This window comes from Oncorhynchus nerka, linkage group LG20, assembly GCF_034236695.1.
Source record: "Oncorhynchus nerka isolate Pitt River linkage group LG20, Oner_Uvic_2.0, whole genome shotgun sequence".
Lineage (NCBI taxonomy): Eukaryota > Metazoa > Chordata > Actinopteri > Salmoniformes > Salmonidae > Oncorhynchus > Oncorhynchus nerka.
This window is the reverse complement of record NC_088415.1, coordinates 63,564,883-63,587,101: the sequence shown is the minus strand read 5'-3', so window position 1 is coordinate 63,587,101 and position 22,219 is coordinate 63,564,883. Positions and strand designations below refer to the sequence as shown.

The 22,219-nt window shown below is 41.9% G+C and overlaps 1 protein-coding gene across 2 annotated transcripts; it reads right to left on the bottom strand.

The window, feature by feature from the left end:
• Window positions 1-16,071: 16,071 nt before the first annotated feature.
• Window positions 16,072-22,034, bottom strand: LOC115102946 (synaptosomal-associated protein 47-like). 2 transcript variants are annotated; one of them, XM_029623409.2, is made up of 6 exons: window positions 21,820-22,034; window positions 20,788-21,317; window positions 20,033-20,532; window positions 19,540-19,664; window positions 16,868-17,063; window positions 16,072-16,446 (listed from the first exon to the last, which is right to left on the bottom strand). In XM_029623409.2, the coding sequence occupies exons 2-5, from the start codon at window positions 21,291-21,293 to the stop codon at window positions 16,917-16,919; spliced, it is 1,278 nt and encodes a 425-aa protein (XP_029479269.2). In that variant the 5' UTR covers window positions 21,294-21,317; window positions 21,820-22,034; the 3' UTR covers window positions 16,072-16,446; window positions 16,868-16,916. The 2 variants fall into 2 exon arrangements, with proteins under 2 accessions (XP_029479269.2, XP_029479272.2); XM_029623412.2 differs by having other exon boundaries at window positions 19,540-19,661.
• Window positions 22,035-22,219: the final 185 nt, after the last annotated feature.

Genomic DNA, 22,219 nt, shown 5'->3' with positions numbered 1-22,219 from the left:
GATTTTTGATTCAAACAGCTGTGTCTTTGTGAGATGCGGAGTAGGTGAACAGATGATCTCCGCATTTGTAGTTCCCACCATGAAGCATGGAGGAGGAGGTGTGATGGCGTGGGAGTGCTTCGCTGGTGACACTGTCTGTGATTTATTTAGAATTCAAGGCACACTTAACCAGCATGGCTAACACAGCATTCTGCAGCGACACGCCATCCCGTCTGGTTTGCTCTTATCATTTGTTTTTCAACAGTCATCAGATTAATGAAAGCAAAGTCACAACACTATAAAAGAGCACAAAATACATTTTGATATGTTTAACACTTTTTTGGTTACTACATGATTCCATATGTGTTATTTCATAGTTTTGATGTCTTCACTATAATTCTACAATGTAGAAAATAGTCAAAATAAAGAAAAACCCTTGAATGAGTAGATGTGACTAAACTTTTGACTGGTTCTGTAACGGTTTTCTAATGGTGAAGGAGAGTCGGACCAAACTGCAGCGTGTAGATTTCGATCCATGTTTAATAAAACAACATAACACATGCACTACAAAACAATAAACGTAATGAAAACCGAAACAGCCTAAACTGGTGTAAACTAACACAGAATCAGGGCATCAAGACACTAAGGACAATCACCCACAATACAACCAAAGAATATGGCTGCCTAAATATGGTTCCCAATCAGAGACAACGATAACCACCTGCCTCTGATTGAGAACCACTCCAGACAGCCATAGACTTTCCTAGAAAACCCTACTAAGCTACAATCCCACTAACATACACACCAAAACCCCCAGACAAAACACACCACAATACAAAAACTCCATGCCACACCCTGGCCTGACCCAATACATAAAGATAAACACTAAATACTTAGACCAGGGCGTGACAGAACCCCCCCCCCCCCTAAGGTGCGGACTCCCGAACGCACCTCAACACAATAGGGAGGGTCCGGGTGGGCGTCTGTCCATGGTGGCGGTTCCGGCGCGGGACGTGGACCCCACTCAGTTAATGTCTTAGTCCCTCTTCCTCGCGTCCCTGGATAGTCCACCCTCGCCGCCGACCATGGCCTAGTAGTCCTCACCCAGAACCCCACTGGACTGAGGAGCAGATCGGGACTGAAGGACAGCTCGGGACTGAGACAGCTCGGGACTTAGACCAGGGCGTGACAGGTTCTGTATATCAATGGGTCGTTTTCTTCCTCCTTATGCTTTAAACTGTGGAATACCTCAGGGGAAGGTGCCCTGGTCCACTTCTTTACTTCATACATACCAACAACCTTCCTTATGCCTAATCTGAAACTCAAGCAACTATATTTGCAGATGATACTTCAATTTATACAGCAAGACAATCGGTTCAACAGGTACAGCAAGCTCTACAAGTAGATCTTGAAAATATCAGGGAGTGGGTTTGCTGGAACAATCTTGTTTTGAACACCAAGAAAACCAAGGTTATGTTGGTCTGTTCCACCAGGAAAAGGCCAACACAGCATGGGATGCAATGAAGTATGGGGGGAGTACAAATTGAGGAAGTGGCAGAAACCAAACTACCAGGGGTGCGTCTAGATAACTGCTTATAATTGTAGTCTAAAATAACTAATCTATGCAAAACAAAATATTACAACTGCATGCATGATCAGATGGGGAAATGCATCAGCAAAATGAAATTAAGAGGCTGCAGATTGTACAGAACAAAGCAGCAAGGATTGTTTTAAGGTAGAAATAGGATTCTTATGTTTTAGTCATGCACAATGGCCTTGGTTGGTCACCAATCAACAAGATAATTGAGAAGAACATGCTTATTTTATTTTACAATGTACACTATTTAAAACAGCGAAACTCCAGTCACGAAAATATTCAGATGTTAAGAGACAGGCATTCAGTAAATACGAGGAATAGATTGTCCACCATCTATGTGTCATCCAGACAGAAAAGAGAAATAGGAAAAACAACATTTCGATTCAGAGCAATAAATACATTGAATAATTTATCTGAGCAAACCAGAAACCTTTCAATTCATAAATTCAAACAATACTTTAGAACCATTTAAGTATAAAAGAAATTGGAAGGTTGTGCAGGACCATGGTAGATAAAGGAATCAATCTTTTCAGAATGTTAGAGTATTTATCTGGTCAATATGCAGTTTTTTTTATGTCTGTTTGAAACAGTGTGTTATGTGTAAAAATGTGATTGCAATTATACATTTTGTTTGAACTTTTAACGATTCTTCGAAGATTAGTCCAAATGAGGACTAAAAGAGATTCTAATAAAATGAATCCTATAAAAGGAGAGAAGGACAGAGAAAGACCTGAGTGGTATATTCAATCTTGGAAATCTTCTGATTTAAACGGAATCCATCTGTGTACCATGTGTTCTGCTATCTCCTTATTGAGCAACTTGGTCAATGGTCACCTTACTGTGTCCTCTGTCACAATGTGTGTTAAAACTTGAAAGTTCTTCACAAAATATATGGCAAGTTACAGTAATGGGAATATTTTCATCATCTGAGCTTCTAAGAAAACTCTGAAAACCATGGCAAGAAACACTCAGGGAGGGAGGAATAAGGTCAAAAGATTACAACAAGCTCATTTGTAAAAATCTGACGAAGAAAAATGAGTGCCAATAGATTCTGAGCCAAGGCCCAAGTGCAACTAAACAAATAACTCCCACAACTATCTTAGCAGGAGTGTCACTACATTTCCTCAATTAAACCTATTGTTGGTATAACAGTGATTGGTGTTTATCCGTAGCCTCTTGTTGAAGACTGGCTCTATGCAACCATTGACACCTCACAGACCTGGGATCAAATAGTATTTGTTTACTTTCAAATACTTTAGCTGCGCTTAAATTAGGTTTGCCTGGCACAATAGAGTCAATGGATAAGTCTCCAAAGTGCAAAATCCTCCCCATCTTGCGCTCCAGAAAGGGTTGATCAAATGCTGGCAGTATTTGAATGAAATCAAATACAATTTGAACCCAGGCCTGCACCTCGGAGCCAACAGTGTGAGGCCCAGGCCGGCAGATTCCTTCTGGAAGTTCTTAAAGGGCCACGTCACAGTCTCTCTGACCTGACCTTGTCGGTCCACACCCTCATTTAATTTGAAACCCTTTTGTCTGGCATGGCTTTACTTTGTCAAACACGCTCCTGTAGTCCCTGCATTCATTATGTTGTGCACAACCTGTAAATTATTCTGTCTGTCTCTTTATGTATTATTTGCATTTGGACATTTTGAAGTGCATCTGGACAATGACTTCACAGGTCAGTCGTACTGTCAGGTCTCTGCTTACCATGCTGGCTGGTGGCCAGACATAGTACAGCGGATGGTCGAGCTCCCTTTTCCCAAGTCCCACCCAGATGCTGCGTGCACCGTCATCCAGCTGAAATGTAAACCCCACATTCAGCTGTGTTTGTTATGGTTGCGCCGCCGGCCCTCTCGGTGAAAACACAACGCAGCTATAACAGCGGGGCAATATTTCAACAACAATCTGTTTGGTCAGCTGCAATTAAACTGAACAAAAATATAAACGCAACATGCAACAATTTCATTGTGTGTTAATTCATATTGTTACTTGTGAGCAATGAGCTAGAGCATGAGGGCAGTTGGGAACATGGCTACTTAGTATATGGCCACATGTCATTTGTTACTTGGCATTTATGTTCATAAATGTGGTAACACATTGAAAAGAACCTACGGATAAAAGTCTCTTCTATTTAGCTATAACCAAGGCCATTACACATTGATTTTACTGAGTTACAGTTCATATGAGGAAATCAGTCAATTGAAATAAATTCATTAGGCCCTAATCTATGGAGTTCACATGACTGGGAATACAGATATGTATCTGTTGGTCACAGAAACCTTTAAAAAAATGGGCCTCACAATGGATCTCGTCACGGTATTTTTGTGCATTGAAATTGTCATCGATAAAATGCAATTGTGTCAATTGTCCGTAGCTTATGCCTGCCTGCCCATACCATAACACCACCAACAACAAGGACACTCTGTTCACAACGTTGGCATCAGCAAACCACTCGTTCACACGACGCCATACACGTGGTCTGTGGTTGAGGCCGGTTGAAGGTACTGCCAAATTGTCTAAAAGGATGTTGGAGGCGGTTTATGGTCGAGAAATGAACATTCAATTATCTGGCAATAGCTCTGGTGGACATTACAGAAGTCAGCATGCCAACTACACCCTTCTTCAAAAGTTGAGACATCTGTGGCATTGTGTTGTGTGACAAAACTTCACATTTCAGAGTGGTCTTTTATTGTCCCCAGCACAAGGTGCACATGTGTAATGATCATGCTGTTTAATCAGATTATTGATATGCCACACCTGTCAGGTGTAAGGATCATCTTGGCAAAGGAGAAATTCTTACTAAAAGCGATGTAAACAAATGTGTGCACAAAATTTGAGAGAAATACGCTTTATGTGCATATGGAACATTTCTGGGATCTTTTATTTCAGCTCATGAAACATGGGACCAACACTTTACATGTTGCGTTTATATTTTTGTTCAGTGTACATCCCTAGGTGGTCAAACAAGTTAACACCAGCAGGCATGATAATTACGATTATTTATTTTGGTAGGTGGTCTTAGGCAAAGGCAACACTTATTTGGTAACTATTATTTCCTTTTGCACCTGGACATCTAATACAGCAGTTTAAAGTAAAGTACCTTTAAGTGTGTTGTCATAATGTTTGAACTTGACCCCATCGGAGTCTGGTAGAAAGAGGGTGTTGCATTGGTTGGCTGAAAAAGGGCCACTCAATTTGACAATAGCGTATAGAAGTTTTATCATGTATATTTGAATCATACAAAGCAGATTCAGAATAGTAGTGTCTATACTGAATAGCAGTACTATGGAGAGTTAGGGGTATTGCCCTAGAGCAGGGATATCCAACTCTTACCCTTCGAGCTCCGGAGCCTGCTGATTTTCTGTTCTACCTGAAAAGTAATTGCACCCACCTAGTGTCGCAGGTCTAAATCAGTCATAGATTAGAGGAAAACAATGGACAAACACAGTGGGACTGGCTTCGAGGTCCAGAGTTGCGTTTTGAGAACCCTAGAGTAGTGACCTCCACCAACACTAATGGTTGTTTGTCTATTTTCCTCCAGAAAATCAAGAGCCAAACACTCAACTTTATCCTGACATGAACCCAATCTCAACCCAGGGGGGAAGCCAGAGAGAGCACTATGTTATCTCTTGCCTTTATCACACTTCACCAGAGGACACTACACCCTAGTACAACAACCCCATTCTCATGTTGCATTTGTACTGTACTGTAGTATCACAGTTACCATTACACTCTGTCCATCTTTGCCTCTGAAGAAGACCTAATGTTGCACATCATCATTCCATCACCCATAATGATTGCTTTGCGCAATCCAAACACTGCTGCTATGTGTGCGTGTCTCTGACCAGGCAGAGTGGCAGGGCTGGGGGCCTGTGCAGTGTGGCATCACCATCATTGGCTGCAGGGTAATTTATTGTAAGAGCTAAGTGTTTCCATTTGCAGCAAGCGCCACTAAAAACAGTCTCGCTGAAGGTTTCTGGGGGGCCCACTCGTAAAAGTACTGATGCGGTGTAAGCTGGCTCCCAGCCTGACAACTTGTTTGGGGAGCAGTATAGATGTGATTTTAATGAATACATAATCCAGTCATCACAAAAAGACCCTGTCCCTAGCTTCTCAAACTGTGCCAAAGGTAGGCTACACTCCCAACGATTGTGTTTTCCTTCAGCAGTCACAAGGAAAAGTACGAGGAGTTCCCTTTCAGTCAGACAACTTCAGTACAACATATTATTGGGAGTCGCACTCTCACGATTTCGGTTAAAGGATCTACAATCACACCTGACAAGGCCAATGAAATCCGCACCTCATTCCGCTCTACACCTCAATTCACCCTACAAAAACAAACACTTGGAAAATGAGAAGTCGCGCCATCTAAACCATCCCATAGTGGTAGAGCATGCTCATGTCCTGGACTTTGTGTGCTGAAGGCCCCATGCAGGCTATACAGTCTCACGGAAGCACAATGTATGTTGGAAGCTAGTCCATGTTTAATGCTGACCGCTATGTTACCCACGTTCCACGTAGTTCAAGGGGTACATCAATCTCCCCAGGGTGAGAGTGAAAAGTTGGGTCACTGACCACAAGGGAGTGCCCCTCCCCCACAGGTGGCTAATTGCTGGTATCATTCCCGATTCCTGCTTGTAGCTCATTAGTCCCTATGAGGTGTCTAGTGATACAGGTTATGGGCTCTACAGGCGATTAGTTGTTGGTAGCGGAGTCGCAGGAACGAGCAGGTTTGGACATGACCACAAATAGTGTCTCTGATTCATATGAGCTCCCAAACAATTTTCATTAATGGGAATCAAATTAGAACAGAAGGGGTCTGTAATTCAGAGCTGTCTGTCCCGTTTCCAGCTAGGTTACAAGGCATTTTGTCGGTTACCGAAATGCATTTTCCCATCTAAACCAATGAAAGCTCGTCGTGACAACAGTACTCCCAAGTCGCACGGCCAATTGGGGTACATCACTGTGTGTTAAAAGTGATGCCTCCCATATGTGAGTTTGATTAAAAGTGTTCCTTCTCCATGTTCAGACACACGGTTATCAAGAGTGGTGTAAATGGAAGAAGAACCAACCTCTTCCATTCCACAAGGTGGCATCCTGCCCCTTCAGATGGCATTTCACCGGAGTCTCCCTGTCTGCTTCGATCAATGGCGCACATGCGCAGTGTCAACCTGGATCATGCGAACATTGACAACAGGGTACTACAATTTGTTGTGAGTGCCCTAGGCTTCTGTAGTGTTATCAAGTTGACTGTTTCCGAGGCCTCAGTGGCCATTTTGAGGGCGGAAATACAACTTGGCATCTATGTCGAAGATCCGGGACTGCTGGAGCAAACGGTATTCCTGGTTACAAAAAGGGCGGGACTTTGGGTCCCATTCTAGACCTACATGCCCTCAGCAAGCACCTCATATTTGACCAAATCAGAACGCTGCCGGCTATTACAGCGATTGGCTGGTGGCGGCTGAGTTGAGGGGGCAAGCAGTGTTACACACATCCATGCTACTGTCCCATTTTAGTCTCTAGGCTTCATAAGAAACCAGAAACTCCATCTCGGCACATTCCATACCCGGGTCTCGAGCTAGACTCACTCACGTATCACGCTTTTCAATCCCCACGGAGGGTGTCCGGGTTCTGGCTCTGCTTAGCCAAATTTAGTCTGGTTCACACAGTGTGTTTTCGCCAGTGCCTATGCCTATTAGGGATGATGGCTTCTGTGATGGAAATCATTCCCGTGGGGCTATTGTTGATATGGCCCTTCCGGCGCTGAGTGCTAGCCACTCACCTGGATGCATCTCGCAGTCTAGGATGGTCGCTTCAGGTTCCAGGTCAGGCCTACTGGCCGTGGACCATTGGTGGGACCCTTTGCTATTGTCAGGGGGCTCCCATGGGCTGAGTTGAATCCCGCAAAGGGGATCACGACAGACACATCCCCCCGATGGTGGGGTGCGCTGTACGAAGGTGTACGTAGTCTCAGACCGGTCTCTAACTTATTGCGCCCACATGGGACTAGGAGCTGGTTTTGGAGGCACTGTGTGCTGCCCCCACGGAAGATCTGAAGATCCTCTCCTACAAAACCTGCCTGCTCATGGTATTGGCCTCGGCTAAACGTGTTGGGGACCTCCATGTGTTATCAGTACACCATTCCTGTACTCAGTTCGCCCCGGGCGACTCTAATGTCACGTTGAGTCCCAATGCGGCCTTCGCCCCGAAAGTCATGGTGATGTCCAACAGGTCCTCAGCTTTTTTTTTTGCTATTTACCTTTTCGTCCCATTTTGCTTCTGAAGAGCAACAAAGATTACATGCCCTGTGTCCGGTGCGAGCTTTATGTACATGCAGTACATTGAACAACTTTTTGTCTGTTTTGCTAATCCAGCTTGCGACAGTTCTCTCTCCCACTGGATTGTGGAGGCATACAGCAGCAAGGGCTACCTGGGGCAAGGGTTACCCAGCGGGGGACGCGCCCACTTTTTTAAAGGGTTTACTATAGGAGATATTTGTGCTGCGGCGAGTTGGGCATCACCACACACTTTTTTGTGAAGTTTTAATGCTTGGATGTCACTGCTCCCAGTATATTACAGTGTGCTTATGGCTGGGACAGGGTAAAGTCACTAGCCAGCATGTTGTGCATGTGTGTGCAATACCCAGACTGGCAGGGTCAGGTCTGGTCTGCCATGGGCTGTTTCATTTAGTATCCATGGGGTCGGCTAGGGGCGTGATTATATTTCCCCACATAGTATGTTGTACCGAAGTTGAATGACTGAAAGGGAACGTAACGTTATGACTATACCTACTGCTCCCTGGAGGAGGGAAACGAGGTACAACACCTGCTTGGCCCCGCACCGCCCATTCCGGCGCTCGATGAAGAGCGGTATTAAATTGAAGGAATGAATCCGGGCCACAGCACATCACCTGTGGTATGCGTGGCTTCCAGTGAAGAGGGGAGTTCATTGGCCTTGTCAGGTGTGATTGTAGATCCTTCAACCAAAGTCACGAGAGTGTGACTCCCCAAAGTACTGCATGTTGTACCTCGTTTCCCCTCCTTCAGGGAAAAGTTGTTATGGTCATAACGTTACATTTTAAGGTTCAGAAAGAAAACAAGACCGGTTTAGATATTTTGGGGGGGAAATGGTTTCCAAATTCCATTACCTTGTCCACTGTAAATGTTTCATAATATGAAAGAGTAGAATTTATAAAAAGAACAGTGTCTGGGCCGTGCTTCGACATCTGCATTTCTTGACGTTTTTTGTTTTAGGCTTGGTTTCAGTCTAGCAGCTGATGTAAAAAGGGCTTTATAAATACATTTGATTGATTGACTGTCCAATTGGTAGTAGATTGTTTATCTTACAATAGAAGTGACCAACCACATCGAATCGGTCTTATGTTGTAAAATTTGAAATTGTGTTTTTCACATTGGATAAAAATAGAGACTCAGAGCTACAAAAATGGTATGTAATACACTGCAGTTGAGGAACAATTGGAAAGTATTTCTGCTTTGAAAGTTAATAAACTTATAACCCCACTTTTGAGAAAATGGCTCTTGAATTTTTGGTACACCTACTGGAAAGCTCTTATTTTTCTACACCTATTAAGCATCGTTCACACCCTCTTGAGCCTAAACCCTACCTATCTTTTTAAGGATTCACATGTGAGGCCATGCGCTAAACAGAGTGAGTAAGGTAGTGTAGTAAACAACCAAAGATTTCAAGACTAAAAGTGGTGAAAGTAGTAGCCTCCAATAAGGAAAAACTCCAGGTAAAAATACACTTGATCTGTCTACCACAGTATATTGGAGTTGAAATTAAATAATGAATATGAGCTGAAAGTGCAGCTTTAATTTGAGGGTATTTACATCAAAATCGGGTGAACGGTATAGGAATTACAGCACTTTTTGTATGTGGTCCCCCCATTTTTAAGGGAACAAAAGTAATTGGACAATTGGCTGCTCAGCTATTCCATGACCAGGTGTGTGTGTTATTCCCTCATTAGTTAATTTACAAGTAAGGATATAAAAGGTCTAGACTTTATTTCAAGTGTGGCATTTGCATTTGGAATCTGATGCTGTTAACCCTCAATATGAAGTCCAAAGGGCTGTCCAGCAAATCAAGCCATCATTAGGCTGAAAAATCAAAAAAAAACATCAGAGAGACAGCAAGAACATTAGGTGTCGCCAAATCAACTGTTTGGTACATTCTTAAAAAGAAAGAAAGCACTGGTGAGCTCAGCAACACCAAAGGTCCAAGAAGACCACGGAAAACAACTGTGATGGATGACAGAAGAATTCTTTCCCTGGTGAAGAAAAAAAAAGCAACTCAATACTTTTTTAAGGCAAAGTGGAATGTTCTGCAATGGCCAAATCAATCACCTGATCTGAATCCAATTGAGCATGCATTTCATTTGCTGAAGGCAAAACTAAGGGCAAAACACCCTAAGAACAAGCAGGAACTGAAGATACAGTGCCTTGCGAAAGTATTCGGCCCCCTTGAACTTTGCGACCTTTTGCCACATTTCAGGCTTCAAACATAAAGATATAAAACTGTATTTTTTGTGAAGAATCAACAACAAGTGGGACACAATCATGAAGTGGAACGACATTTATTGGATATTTCAAACTTTTTTTCTTTGAAATTGTTGCATGTTGCATTTATATTTTTCTTCAGTTTTGGTTCAATGTAAGCTAACTACAAATACTATTCCTACACAGATCATACACATAACATTAGCTAGCGAGCCAGCAAGCTAATGTTCGCTAGCAAGCGAACTGTATGCTTTAACATGAAATGAAAACGACTTTCTGACAAAATTAGAAACATATAATATCTGAAAATGGAGAGTTGAAGTCAGAAGTTTACATACACTTAGGTTGGAGTCATTAAAACTTGTTTTTCAACCGCTCTACAATAGTTTTGGCAAGTCGGTTAGGACATCTACTTGTGCATGACAAGTAATTTTCCCAACAATTGTTTACAGACAGATTATTTCACTTATAATTCGCTGTATCACAATTCCGGTAGGGTTGAATTTTACATACACTAAGTTGACTGTGCCTTTAAACAGCATGGAAAATTACAGAAAATATCACAGCTTTAGAAGCTTCTGTTAGGCGAATTGACATCATTTGAGTCAATTGGAGGTGTACCTGTGGATGTATTTCAAGGCCTACCTTCAAACTCAGTGCCTCTTTGCTTGACATCATGGGAAAATCAAAAGAAATCAGCCAAGACCTCAGAAAAACAATTGTAGACCTCCACAAGTCTGGTTCACCCTTGGGAGCAATTTCCAAATGCCTGAAGGTAGTAAGCAAGTATAAACACCATGGGACCACTCAGACGTCATACCGCTCAGGAAGGAGAAGCGTTTTGTCTCCTAGAGATGAACATACTTTGGTGCGAAAAGTGCAAATCAATCCCAGAACAACAGCAAAGGACCTTGTGAAGATGCTGGAGGAAACAGGTACAAAAGTACCTATATACACAGTAAAACAAGTCCTATATCGACATAACCTGAAAGGCCGCTCAGCAAGGAAGACGCCATTGCTCCAAAACCGCCATAAAAAAGCCAGACTACGGTTTGCAACTGCACATGGGGACAAAGATCATACGTTTTGGAGAAATGTCCTCTGGTCTGATGAAACAAAAAAAAAGAACTGTTTGGCCATAATGACCATCGTTATGTTTGGAGGGAAGCTTGCAAGCCGAAGAACACCATCCCATGTCTTAAGGGCAACAAAGTCAAGATATTGGAGTGGCCATCACAAAGCCCTAACCTCAATCCTTTAGATTGTGTGGGCAGAACTGAATAAGTGTGTGCGAGCAAGAAGGACTACAAACCTGACTCAGTTACTCCAGCTTTGTCAGAAGGAATGGGCCAAAATTCACCCAACTTATTGTGGGAAGCTTGTGGAAGGCTACCCAAAATGTTTGACCCAAGTTAAACAATTTAAAGGCAATGCTACCAAATAATAATTGAGTGTATGTAAACTTCTGACCCACTGGAAATGTGATGAAAGAAATAAAAGCTGAAATAAATCATTATCTCTACTATTTTTCTGACATTTCACATTCTTACAATAAAGTGTTGATCCTAACTGACCTAAGACAGGGCATTTTTTTTACTAGGATTAAATGTCAGGAGTTTAAATGTATTTGGCTAAGGTGTATGCAAACTTCCGGTTTCAACTGTAGCTAGACACTTACCCGTATCCATGGATGAATGCTTCACGGCAGACTGGAACGCCTGTTTAACTAAGTAAGACATCCTGTATCGTTTCTGTTTTATTTGTACCTACAGCTTGGCTGGCCCGTTGTGTCAAGTCACTCCGGTTCACACTGACCGTGTGCAGAAAGTAGTCCATCACAACTTTTCCCACTGATCTTTGTCGATAGCGCCTGTTAAATTCAGGGCAGCAATGTGTTGTAGCAACACTTTTGCAGTTCTCCATGGCTAACATTATATCTTTCATATAGCTGTGGTAGCAAGGATTATCTACACATACTGAGCAGCTCATGTTATAGACAGAAGCATGCTACATGGCAGACGAACCCGAACTCATCTTCGGGAAGTCCTGACCATCTATTATCTCAGCTAATCATGGATAGCGGTAAGATTCCTGTCGTTTTCCGGGGCTAAACCACCTATGCTCATAACTTCACAATTTTATTCATATTTACAGATGGCATACAAGTTTGTTATTGAGGCACATGTTAGAGAAGACACTACTGCCCCCAAAAAACGCATTTTGATAAAAATGTATAAAATTACGTTCAAATGCCTCTCCTGTGAAGTAGTGACGCCTAGCTTCCTGAAACTGGTCAAATAAGGGTAACTCAATGAGAGGCCAATTGAAAAATCGAGTTCAGAGTGAAGTTGGGGTTTTATCATATATACTCTGTGAGGTTACAAAAATCTTCAGATACAGCAAAACACAATATAAACGTTTATTAAAATAGTTTGGGGAATGGCCTCGTCTCTGAGGGAAGGTCCTCGGAACCAGATGCTTTAATGGCAGGTATCCCTATGCCGGGCAGCTGGCATCGAACATTCAGACCAGCCTTACTAATATAAACTACATTAGAACACCAGGCCCAAATACTGAAACTTCGGGAGGTCTAATAATTGTCTATCAATTAACAATTTCAGCCCAATATGACCTTGAACAATAAACTCACTGCTGCCCTCTACTGAATATCAGAGGGCATGCCCTCCTTTCACAGCCAACAAGTGTCATGATCATATATAACGGAGACCCACTAGGGGAAAAACTGGTTGAATCAACATTGTTTCCACGTAATTTCAACAACCAAAATCAATGTGATGATGTTGAATCAACGTGGAAAACTGATTGGATTAACAAAATGTAATCAACGTAAAGGAATTTTGTCTTTTTCATCCAACTTTGAACCTAAATCCAATGATTTTACCTTGAATTCACGTTAGTTGACAACTCAACCAAATGTAAATCAAAACTAGACTTTGAAATGGCGTCTGTGCCCAGTGGGGAGAGTCATTGGGATGCTATCTCAAATGAAATCTACCCCTTATCAGACTTCAAAAAGAATGATTAACTGTCCTTATTTTAATTCATGAACATTGGCACAGGTCCTTGAGAACAAATCAGAATCATGTACGCTGTAAGATGTCTACTGTGTAAATATTTAAACATGGTTTATCAATCCCAGACTGGATTTCACTTTTTAGCTACAACAAAAAAAAACTGACACTAAATTCAGTGCAAGTCTGCTTTTTAATTATTTGTTATTTTTATTTTTTTAAATTTATTTTTAGGTATTTTTCTTAAAACTGCATTGTTGGTTAAGGGCTTGTAAGTAAGCATTTCACTGTAAGGTCCACACCTGTAGTATTCGGCGCATGTGACAAATACAATTTGAAGTCAATGAGATTAATATTAATCTCAAAAATAGTGAGCTACACGAAAGACAGTGGACACACAACTATTTCAGCTGCTCAATACAGTAGACATGTGCTGTTCACACCCATGCTTATGGAGTAATAGACTTGACCCCTCATCTGAGTTGATCTGGAGTTTACTTTGGCCAAGGCGACTCGTAGTTAACTCCCTCCAGCAGAGATGAGAGGAGTTGCTCTCTGAATAAAGAGAAACAGAAATCCAACAGAGTGCATCTCTGTCCGAAGACCAAAGAAAAGACAACAATAAGATATGCAAGTGGCGTGTGATATCATTCTGTCTCTCAGGATCTGGGAAAGTACCACAATAACAGTCAAACGGAGGGCATCTTCCAATGGGAAGGGAAATTCATTCCGAGCCAAATCCTCAACAACATGTACACAAAAAGAGCAACGCTCTAGCCAATGCTTATCACATTAACAATCAAAGTAAAATTGGTTATAGAGGGATATTATAATAATGGATTGAAAACACATAAAACGTCATTTATGTATTGTAAGTGTTCATAGAAGTACATCGCAACTTATTGTAGAACTTGTACACCAGTGTAAGTATCAATCCCAGTAGACCTATTCATTTATTTATGTTTATTAAAAAAATAAAAATGTTTAAAAACACCAGAATCCACTTTCAACCAAAGCGTTCTATAAGAAGCAAGTGTTATGTCTTTTCTCTTATAGAGAGTGAATCCATTCCGCCCCCCAGTTGGACTCAACCACCTTCCAGTAACTTTTCCTCCCAATTCCAAGATTAACTAACAGGCCTGATTTCCTGAAACTGGAACCTCCCTCTGCATGTGGAAACGAACACAGCAGCAGCAGCAACACCTGCACCAGCAAGAGGTCAGCCAGGAAGTGAGTCAAGAGTCCAACCGTTACAGACAGACACACAGACATGCTCTAATAGTGTATTGCTACACAGGAATAAAATAACAGTGTATTTCTCTCATTTCCAATTAGAGAATGTGGAATCCATTCCCATGAATTACATTAATGAAGATCAACATAAAAAACCTTTACCAACATTGACAGAGTTTAATGTGCGTGATAAACTGGAAACGTGTCAGTTGAATATATTCATTGTTATTACATTGTGAAATTAAGGGGTAAATTTGCCCAGCTAGACACATTACAATGCTCATGATGTCATGAGATGTCTTATGCATTTCTGAATTGAAATAGACGTTTTTCAAAAAGCAAAAACATCCACCTCAAAGCCGAAGGGGAAATGACAACTCTGACTTTGTATAACAATCACATGGCTCCTTATTTAAACAGTTGGAGAGCACGGAACAACCCACGTGTGCCCTGACAGAATCCCACAGCCTTTGTGCAGCTCTTTCCCAGACAAACTTGATTGATTGGCCATCAAGTGAGACACGCTCCTTGTTGGAAAGAACAACCTCACCACAGGGACTATCTAGTAAACAGACGTGGATGTCAAGGCCTGCATGGCGTCTCCACTCTCCATTACCATCCGCTAGAAAGGCAAAGCCGGATCTCATGTATCTGTGGTCAAACGAGACCAACGCCACTTCCTTTTTACTGCAAGGCTGCTTCAAAACCGCGGCAGAATGTATTCCCTCTCCCTTCCTCACATTTTTTTTTCTCAGAGGCTAGCAATTCACATAACCATGTGGTATGCTTCTGGTATTCGGAACACCAGGACTCCGAAATGAATGTAACGGTTTATCGCTCAAATCATCAAAGAAATAAACAATCTCCAGTTTACCATCTTTGATCAGACTTGAAGAAGTATTTGGTATAACCCTCCTTTTCTCTGGCAACATTGTCATGTACCGCTTATGACAAGTGTTCATTCTAAATCTATTACACCTTTACTGTAGGATCAAGTCCCAGTGACTGACCCGGACCAAGACATTTGAGAGGTCGTCAGTCTTCTTTAAAATAAAAACAGTTTAGCAGTTCAACTTCGTCCGGAGTCATAATTGAGAGCTCTGCCACCCCATCGCCTGCAGCCAAATCAAATGAATCTGGGCTCTTGGCTCCTGGTGGTCCCCCTCTCTCGTGAAAGCTAGCGGCCCCTGCCCGCAGCCCCCACAGGAGTGGTGAGCAGATGCCAAACCAACTCCTGTTGCCAACAGGATGTTATAATAACAGGCCTGTTTACAAAGGGACTCTGCACTCACTTTCATTCAACGGGCCAGGGACCCACTCGCATGCAGCACTACTTTCAATAGTAAATAGCTTCCGCTTCCATTTCACTCACTAGTGTTTTGACGTTCTCCATGTCAATTTGTCACATGTGAACCTTGTTATTATTGGGTGTTGCCTTGCTTTGCATTTCTCTGAGTGTTGAGACATGTTTGTTGTCTGTTTTGTTTTCTATTCATTATTATTCTTTAATTAATAAAGGAAACTACATGGCCTTTTATGACCTGGGCGGGTTGTATAGTGTACTATTTAAGCCAGTCATCTGTCTTCTATGTAAAAAGTGTTTTATTGGATAATTAGGCACCACTCAAATACTTACTCTACTGTCTACAGTACATTAGCATGGGGAACTTGAGGCATGAAACTTACGAAGAAAAACATGATTTACCAGATATTTTGGGTTTAAATCACAGTTTATCAACGATAAATAGACGATAAATAAATTACAGTACAACATAGAGTACAGCATAGAAGTATGCAAGTCATTCATACAAATACGATTATACAGATATCCCCAAATCCAGTGTCAATGTTAGCAAGATTGTGAGTTGCCGTCTGCTTTTTATTGTACTGTACATTATAGAATAGGTGATGACCGAATAGTATTCTGTGAATTTCAAGGGACACAGTTTCAGACCCACTGCAAACTGGATTATAATTCAGCGATCCCACTCGATGCATCACTTACTCTGCAGCAACATGCAACACTTGGAGCTGGAGGGAAACCATGTGCAGGGAGGGAGGGGAATGGCTTTACTGACACCTGCAACTGAAAAAGAAGGAAAAAAAACACACATTTAGCAGCAGTGTGACAATCGTTCCTCACAGTGATTTAAGTACAACATCAGAAACCACTCTATACTTATGTGACAGACCCAGGGATTCAATCATCCGTCAACAACAACAACCAGGTATGGATCTAATCATGGTTCTTCACAGTGCTGCGAGGACAATATCTCCACAAAGTGCTGATGGGAGTGAACACTTCCTTACCTTGGTGTAAATGCCATCTAGTGGACTGGTTGGTAATTACCACATTGAGAGGGACATTGATTTCTATATTTTACACATTACAATGAGGTAAGGGTGTATGACTACCCCGGAGACTCAGACATTTGCTACAAATGTTAGAGGTTCAGAACAAAAACTTTCTTAGAGCACGCATTTGTCGTCAGGGAACAGCAACTCACAGCGCATTTCTGGATTGCGCTGTGGTGAACCGATTGGCTGGTGTGTGAACTACAGCAGCCTCTTCATGCGGCAGGTGTGTTTGTCTATGTGCATAGTGGCCCGGTCCGTAGAGCTGGTCAGAATATCCAGGGCCTCGTCTTGCCTCTCCAGCTCAGTCTCAGCCTCCAGAGCCAGGTTTTTCAGCTGCATCAGCATCTGAGAGAGTAGGCAGAGAGCCATATAGGCGCACACACACACACACACACACACACACACACACACTTGGATTAACTTGTGGTTGGCCCTTTTGAATCTATTTCCTCTGATCCATTGTACAGGGCAAAGTAAATCAAGCTCAGCTCAAATATTTGACATATATATTTGACCCAGGTCTGTGGGAGTAAATCTCTTGATTCTCGTAGTGGTGGGGAAAAGTGTCTCGTCTAGGGTTATGTCCCGAGAGGACATGGAGTGAGTGAGTCAGTCAGTGGAAAAGACAGGGGAGATGAGCAGAGAGGAGGAATAACACTTTTTTTTCTCAGCCATAATTATTCTCCCACTGCTTGTCGGAGCCACGAAGACCGAATGGCTGTTAGCTGTAAAATGAAAAACAATGAAGGGACTGCCTACAAAAACCAAAACGATCTGTAATGACTGTACTTCCATCGTTAGGTCATGACACAATCGCCGTGTGACCCAATATTCATGTGACTAGTATACATTACTCAAGCACATGGTGACTATACAGAGGTCTCTGGTCTCCTGAGGTCATCGATAACAGACAAGTCAATGACATTTTGTTATTTCAACTTTCTGTGTGTTCAGGGAATTCTGCAACTCCATCTCCACGCTCCAACACCTGTGTACGTTATGGTCAATGGAACAACTTAAATCAACCTTGTTGTGCCAAGCAAAACTTAATAGACACTCACTCCACACCCCAACACGTGGTTTCTAAACTAATATTATGTTATCCTACACATGCTCACACACACACACACACCCAATTGACGTTATGTCAGTTTTCAGAGGCCAGTAATCGCAGACACAGCAACAGTGCACAGGAACGGCTTCAGACAGCAACGAGCAGACAAATAGTATTTCAACGTACTCCTTAACGACAACTGCATGCATTCACTTTCTAAGGTTTCTTCAGTTTGGGAGGAAAATGTGATAGACTGATATCGATACTTCAAAATATACTGCAGTGTAATTTATGGGATTCGGTGCCATATTCTGTAAAATTGACCTTTAACTAAATTCTACTGTTGAAGGTCAATTTTATCACACCACTTCTGAACTTTTGGTTCGTTTTTATCCTCTTCCCTTCAACATACACAGTCAGACATGGAGGTAAAATTCAAATCAAGTTAAAAAAATAAATAAAAAAAAGTAGGCTAATAACATAATTAAACTGAAGAAAGGTGAGGTGAGTTGTAGGAAATATGTTTAAGACATAAAAAAAAAACTGATTTGAACAAAAAAACGACGTGATAATCTGCAGGTATCAAATATCTTTTGACCAAAGAGGCTATTTGCTGTACACTTCGGTAGGCAATCAGGTTAAAAGTGATTCTCAACGAGGGACTCTCACTAATCATTACATGAATTAGCTGCGTCATAAAGTGTACCACTTCAGAAAGCGGTAGGCTTTGTGGTTTAAAAGAACCATTATGACTTATCGGCACAAAATAGCAAGCCATTGATAGAGAAACAAAACACATGTCCCTGAATTGTAAACAGACTAATTGCGAGAAAATGTCACTAACACGATCGATTTGTTTGAAAATGATTATATATACAATTATATTGAGATACAATCGTATTGATACCATTCTGAAGTAGTCAATACTTAACTTGTAATATCTAACTAACTGTGCCGTTGTGAACGTAATTTCCACAAAAGCCTCATTCAACCTCAGCTTCAATCAGCTTTACAGAACTGCTTATGGGACTGTAAGAAACACCCAAGCCTCGAGAGACTGTAGCCTGTGTTTTAGGAGGATTCTGAAAATGACAACATACCTGTAACGGATTACCAACCAATTACATAGACAAAATGTTGTGTTTTGAAGAGGTTTAACATGGAAAACACCATTCTGAGCCACCCATAATAATGTGTTAAACGAAAACGCATTTGCGTCACTGTTTATGTCTTGCAACCATCGACCATGCATGGAGCTCACTGTTCAACATTATGAGACTTTGAATGGAAATACTTTATACACTGTCTGACCAGAGAAGTCTAACCAAATAACTGGCCATGTCTCTTTCCCTCTCTCCTCTCTCTTGTAACCCAATGGGAGTTTGGTTTGTGGTCTTACCGACTAATATATAAAATACATAGTACGTAAAATAAAAGTCATCACAGTGAATCTCTGGTTTGGACTGGAAACACAGCATTTATCTTCCCATGGTTTTCATAGAACATAAGAAAGGTTACACTTGTTCTTTAAAACCTGCTATTGAAATGGCATACATTTAATGCATCATAACATGGAAATTCAATCATGCATTTCTTCTGAATTCAAAACAGATATAAAGACAGGTATAAACATGATCTGAATGCAAAATAGAGAAAATGTTAGGGCAGTATAACTTCAGACTGTTATAAAGCATGTGATACATAGGATAAAATGCTTGAGGAAACAGGAAGAGGCATTAGAAGCCAGATTCCGATATTGTATCTCACCTGTCGGATTTCCTGAGCCTCAGCCTGAGTGACCTCTGGCTTAAGGACATGCACCTGCACCTGGGACAGCTCTCCTGCTGGGACTGTCATGGGGACCTCTGTCTCCTGGTACTGCAGCAGGCCTGCTGTCATGGGAGGGGGCAGAGATATAGTGATAGGCCCCTCAAACAAACACATTAGCTTCTTATGAGCGTAACAGTAACCCTATGATAATGTAATGGGGAAAGCTCGTAACAACAAAACACAGCATGTATCAGAATCGTGAAACAAATCAAAAAGCTATGTAATAAATCAATAAGCTAGAGTGTATAATGAGATTTCAGCCTCAAGAGAGCCTAAAGTAATTTCAAAGATGTGTATTGAACAATATGCCATGCTAAAACCCACAGATCTTTACTGCCACTTGGTGGCCAAACACAAACCATTGTACAGAGCAAAATAAACAAAGAAGAACCCCCGACTGGGACCACAGAGGATAATCTAAACTTCTTACCTGCATTCCATATTGAACCTTGATCCTGGTCACATGGGGTCGTAGCTGGGGTCATCAGGAAGGCAGAGTACTCACTTGTGTACTCCACCTTCTTCTTATACTGTATCTCTAGCACTGACATGGCCTCTGGCATCTTAGCCGACAGGAGTCGGAAGCATATGTCTGGCTTCCCTATGAACCTCTGCCTCACACTGATCTCATACGGATTGTGCACCCGGATGTCATCCACCTCATCCCTCTGAAAGCGGTGGAGCAGCACATAGTTTGTGTCTCGGACTTCTAATGAGGAGACCATCACCATCAAGCAACCAGGCTTCAGGTCTGAGTCTCCACCTCTGGAGACAATGGCTGGTATGCTGGTGATCACTCTGTGCTTGCCTGTTCCTGTTAACTTACAAGCAGCCTCTCTGGCAGCATGCTCAGCCTTGACATCCTGCTGACTCTTCCAGGGTAGTTTGCCAAAAGGCCACCAAGGGGGAGACTCCAGTTCAGACAGTAGCCTGCAGAGATAATAGTGACAGAAGGTAGAGGAATGCATCCAATTCAGTGACGGTTCATACAAATTAAGAAGTTCTGGATAATAGCTATCCAATCTCAAATAATTAACCACTACTATATATTAGTGTATATTTAATCATCATGTGGATAGAAAGGCATCAAAACTTCGGAAAATCTCCATGATTAGCTACAATATTTGAAAACAATAAAACAAAGGACTCACAGGGCCCAGAGGTAGAATTCAATATCCACCTTACCTGTCTGCCACGCCCAGATCTGAGTCGATCTTGCCTAAGCCATGCATGACGTTATCAAACTGCTCTCCCTGGTGGTGGAGGACATTCCCTGTGTCCTCTAGCCGTCTCTGAGCCCCCGCAACCAGGTTAATCAGCTCCCTCCCCTTGGTCGGCTGTGCCTCAGCCCCCTGAAACTCTGCAGATGGGGACAACAACCTCTCCCTCCAGAAATGCTCCAGGACATTGTAGACCACCACCCGGTTGGGCCTCAGCGAGCCGAACCAGTGCTTGATATTCCCATGCTCCAACACGGTCAGAGTGCTGAAGATGAAGCTGGACGACTCCATCTTGATCTCCATGATCCTTGAGAGGCGGAAGCCAACCAGGTTCTCTTTGCTCTGGTCTGAGGTGAAGCGCAGCATGGTGCGGGTCAGGGACAGGGTGCCGGCATCCCAGCGCTTCTCACTGTTGATGTAGTAGGAGCCTGGCCAGCTGTGGATGGGGATGTCTCGGGTTGGGCATGTCATTTTGGCTTGGCTTCAGATGCTCACCTAGGAAGAGAGGGGTGAACATGTTAAAATGTTGTATTGTAAATAATATTTGAATCAAGGTCAATATGTTAATCGAGATAAAAGATTAGAGACTAAAACGTTGGAGCTGCTAGCTAGGAATTTCAAACAACCCGGCAGTAAATCTATGTTATGTAAGTAGCTAGCTGTCATGGTAATCAAGGTATTTTGGACTAGCTATTTAGACCTACTATATGGACAGTACAGCTAGCTAGATACATATGTTACTGTGTACTAGCTACCTTATTAGAGTACCACTATGTCTATGCTAAGCTTGCTAACGTTAGCTGACTAGCAAAACATGCAAAATCATAACATGTCAGGAAGCTAGCTAGCTAGCAGACCTTTTCATAAGCGTTCCTCTCAAATAAAAGATAAGAAAATGTGTATTTGGAGTAAATTGCATTCGTGTTCAAACAAACAAAATAGGTAACTAGCGATCATTCAACATTGTTTGATGATTTTGTTGACTTTTTAAACAAACCTGGCACCTGAGCTCCTGCAGGGTTATGACTATTCCAGGAAATCAGAAGCTACAGTTTTGTAATGTTGCGTAAGACGATAATATTATCGATTGTGCATTATTTGAGTACAGCTGCTCTGCGTGGAAACTGTTAATATATATTTTAAGGTGCCACTTTAATAATTGTAAACATTAAAAAAAATGTAAGAAAAAAATATTTTCGCAGATTGGTTCCCAAGCGAGTGATTTGTTTGGACGTTAAAAGACGTCACTTCCTCAGTACAGACATGTTTACAGTCCGTCTAGAAACAATGATCCTGCTATTTGAAATGTGTAGAATGTGCATTATTAATGTCTAATTTCTAAGTGTATATTTACTAAAGACATTCAACGTTGAATTAGCAAACATTACGGAAACAAT

Coding starts and splice junctions, on each gene's coding strand:
- LOC115102946 (XM_029623409.2), bottom strand. CDS start 21,293: ATGACATGCCCAACCCGAGACATCCCCATCCACAGCTGGCCAGGCTCC. Junction 20,533..20,787: donor GATCTGGGCGTGGCAGACAG/GTAAGGTGGATA, acceptor TTATCTCTGCAG/GCTACTGTCTGAACTGGAGT. Junction 19,665..20,032: donor AGGTTCAATATGGAATGCAG/GTAAGAAGTTTA, acceptor CTCCCATGACAG/CAGGCCTGCTGCAGTACCAG.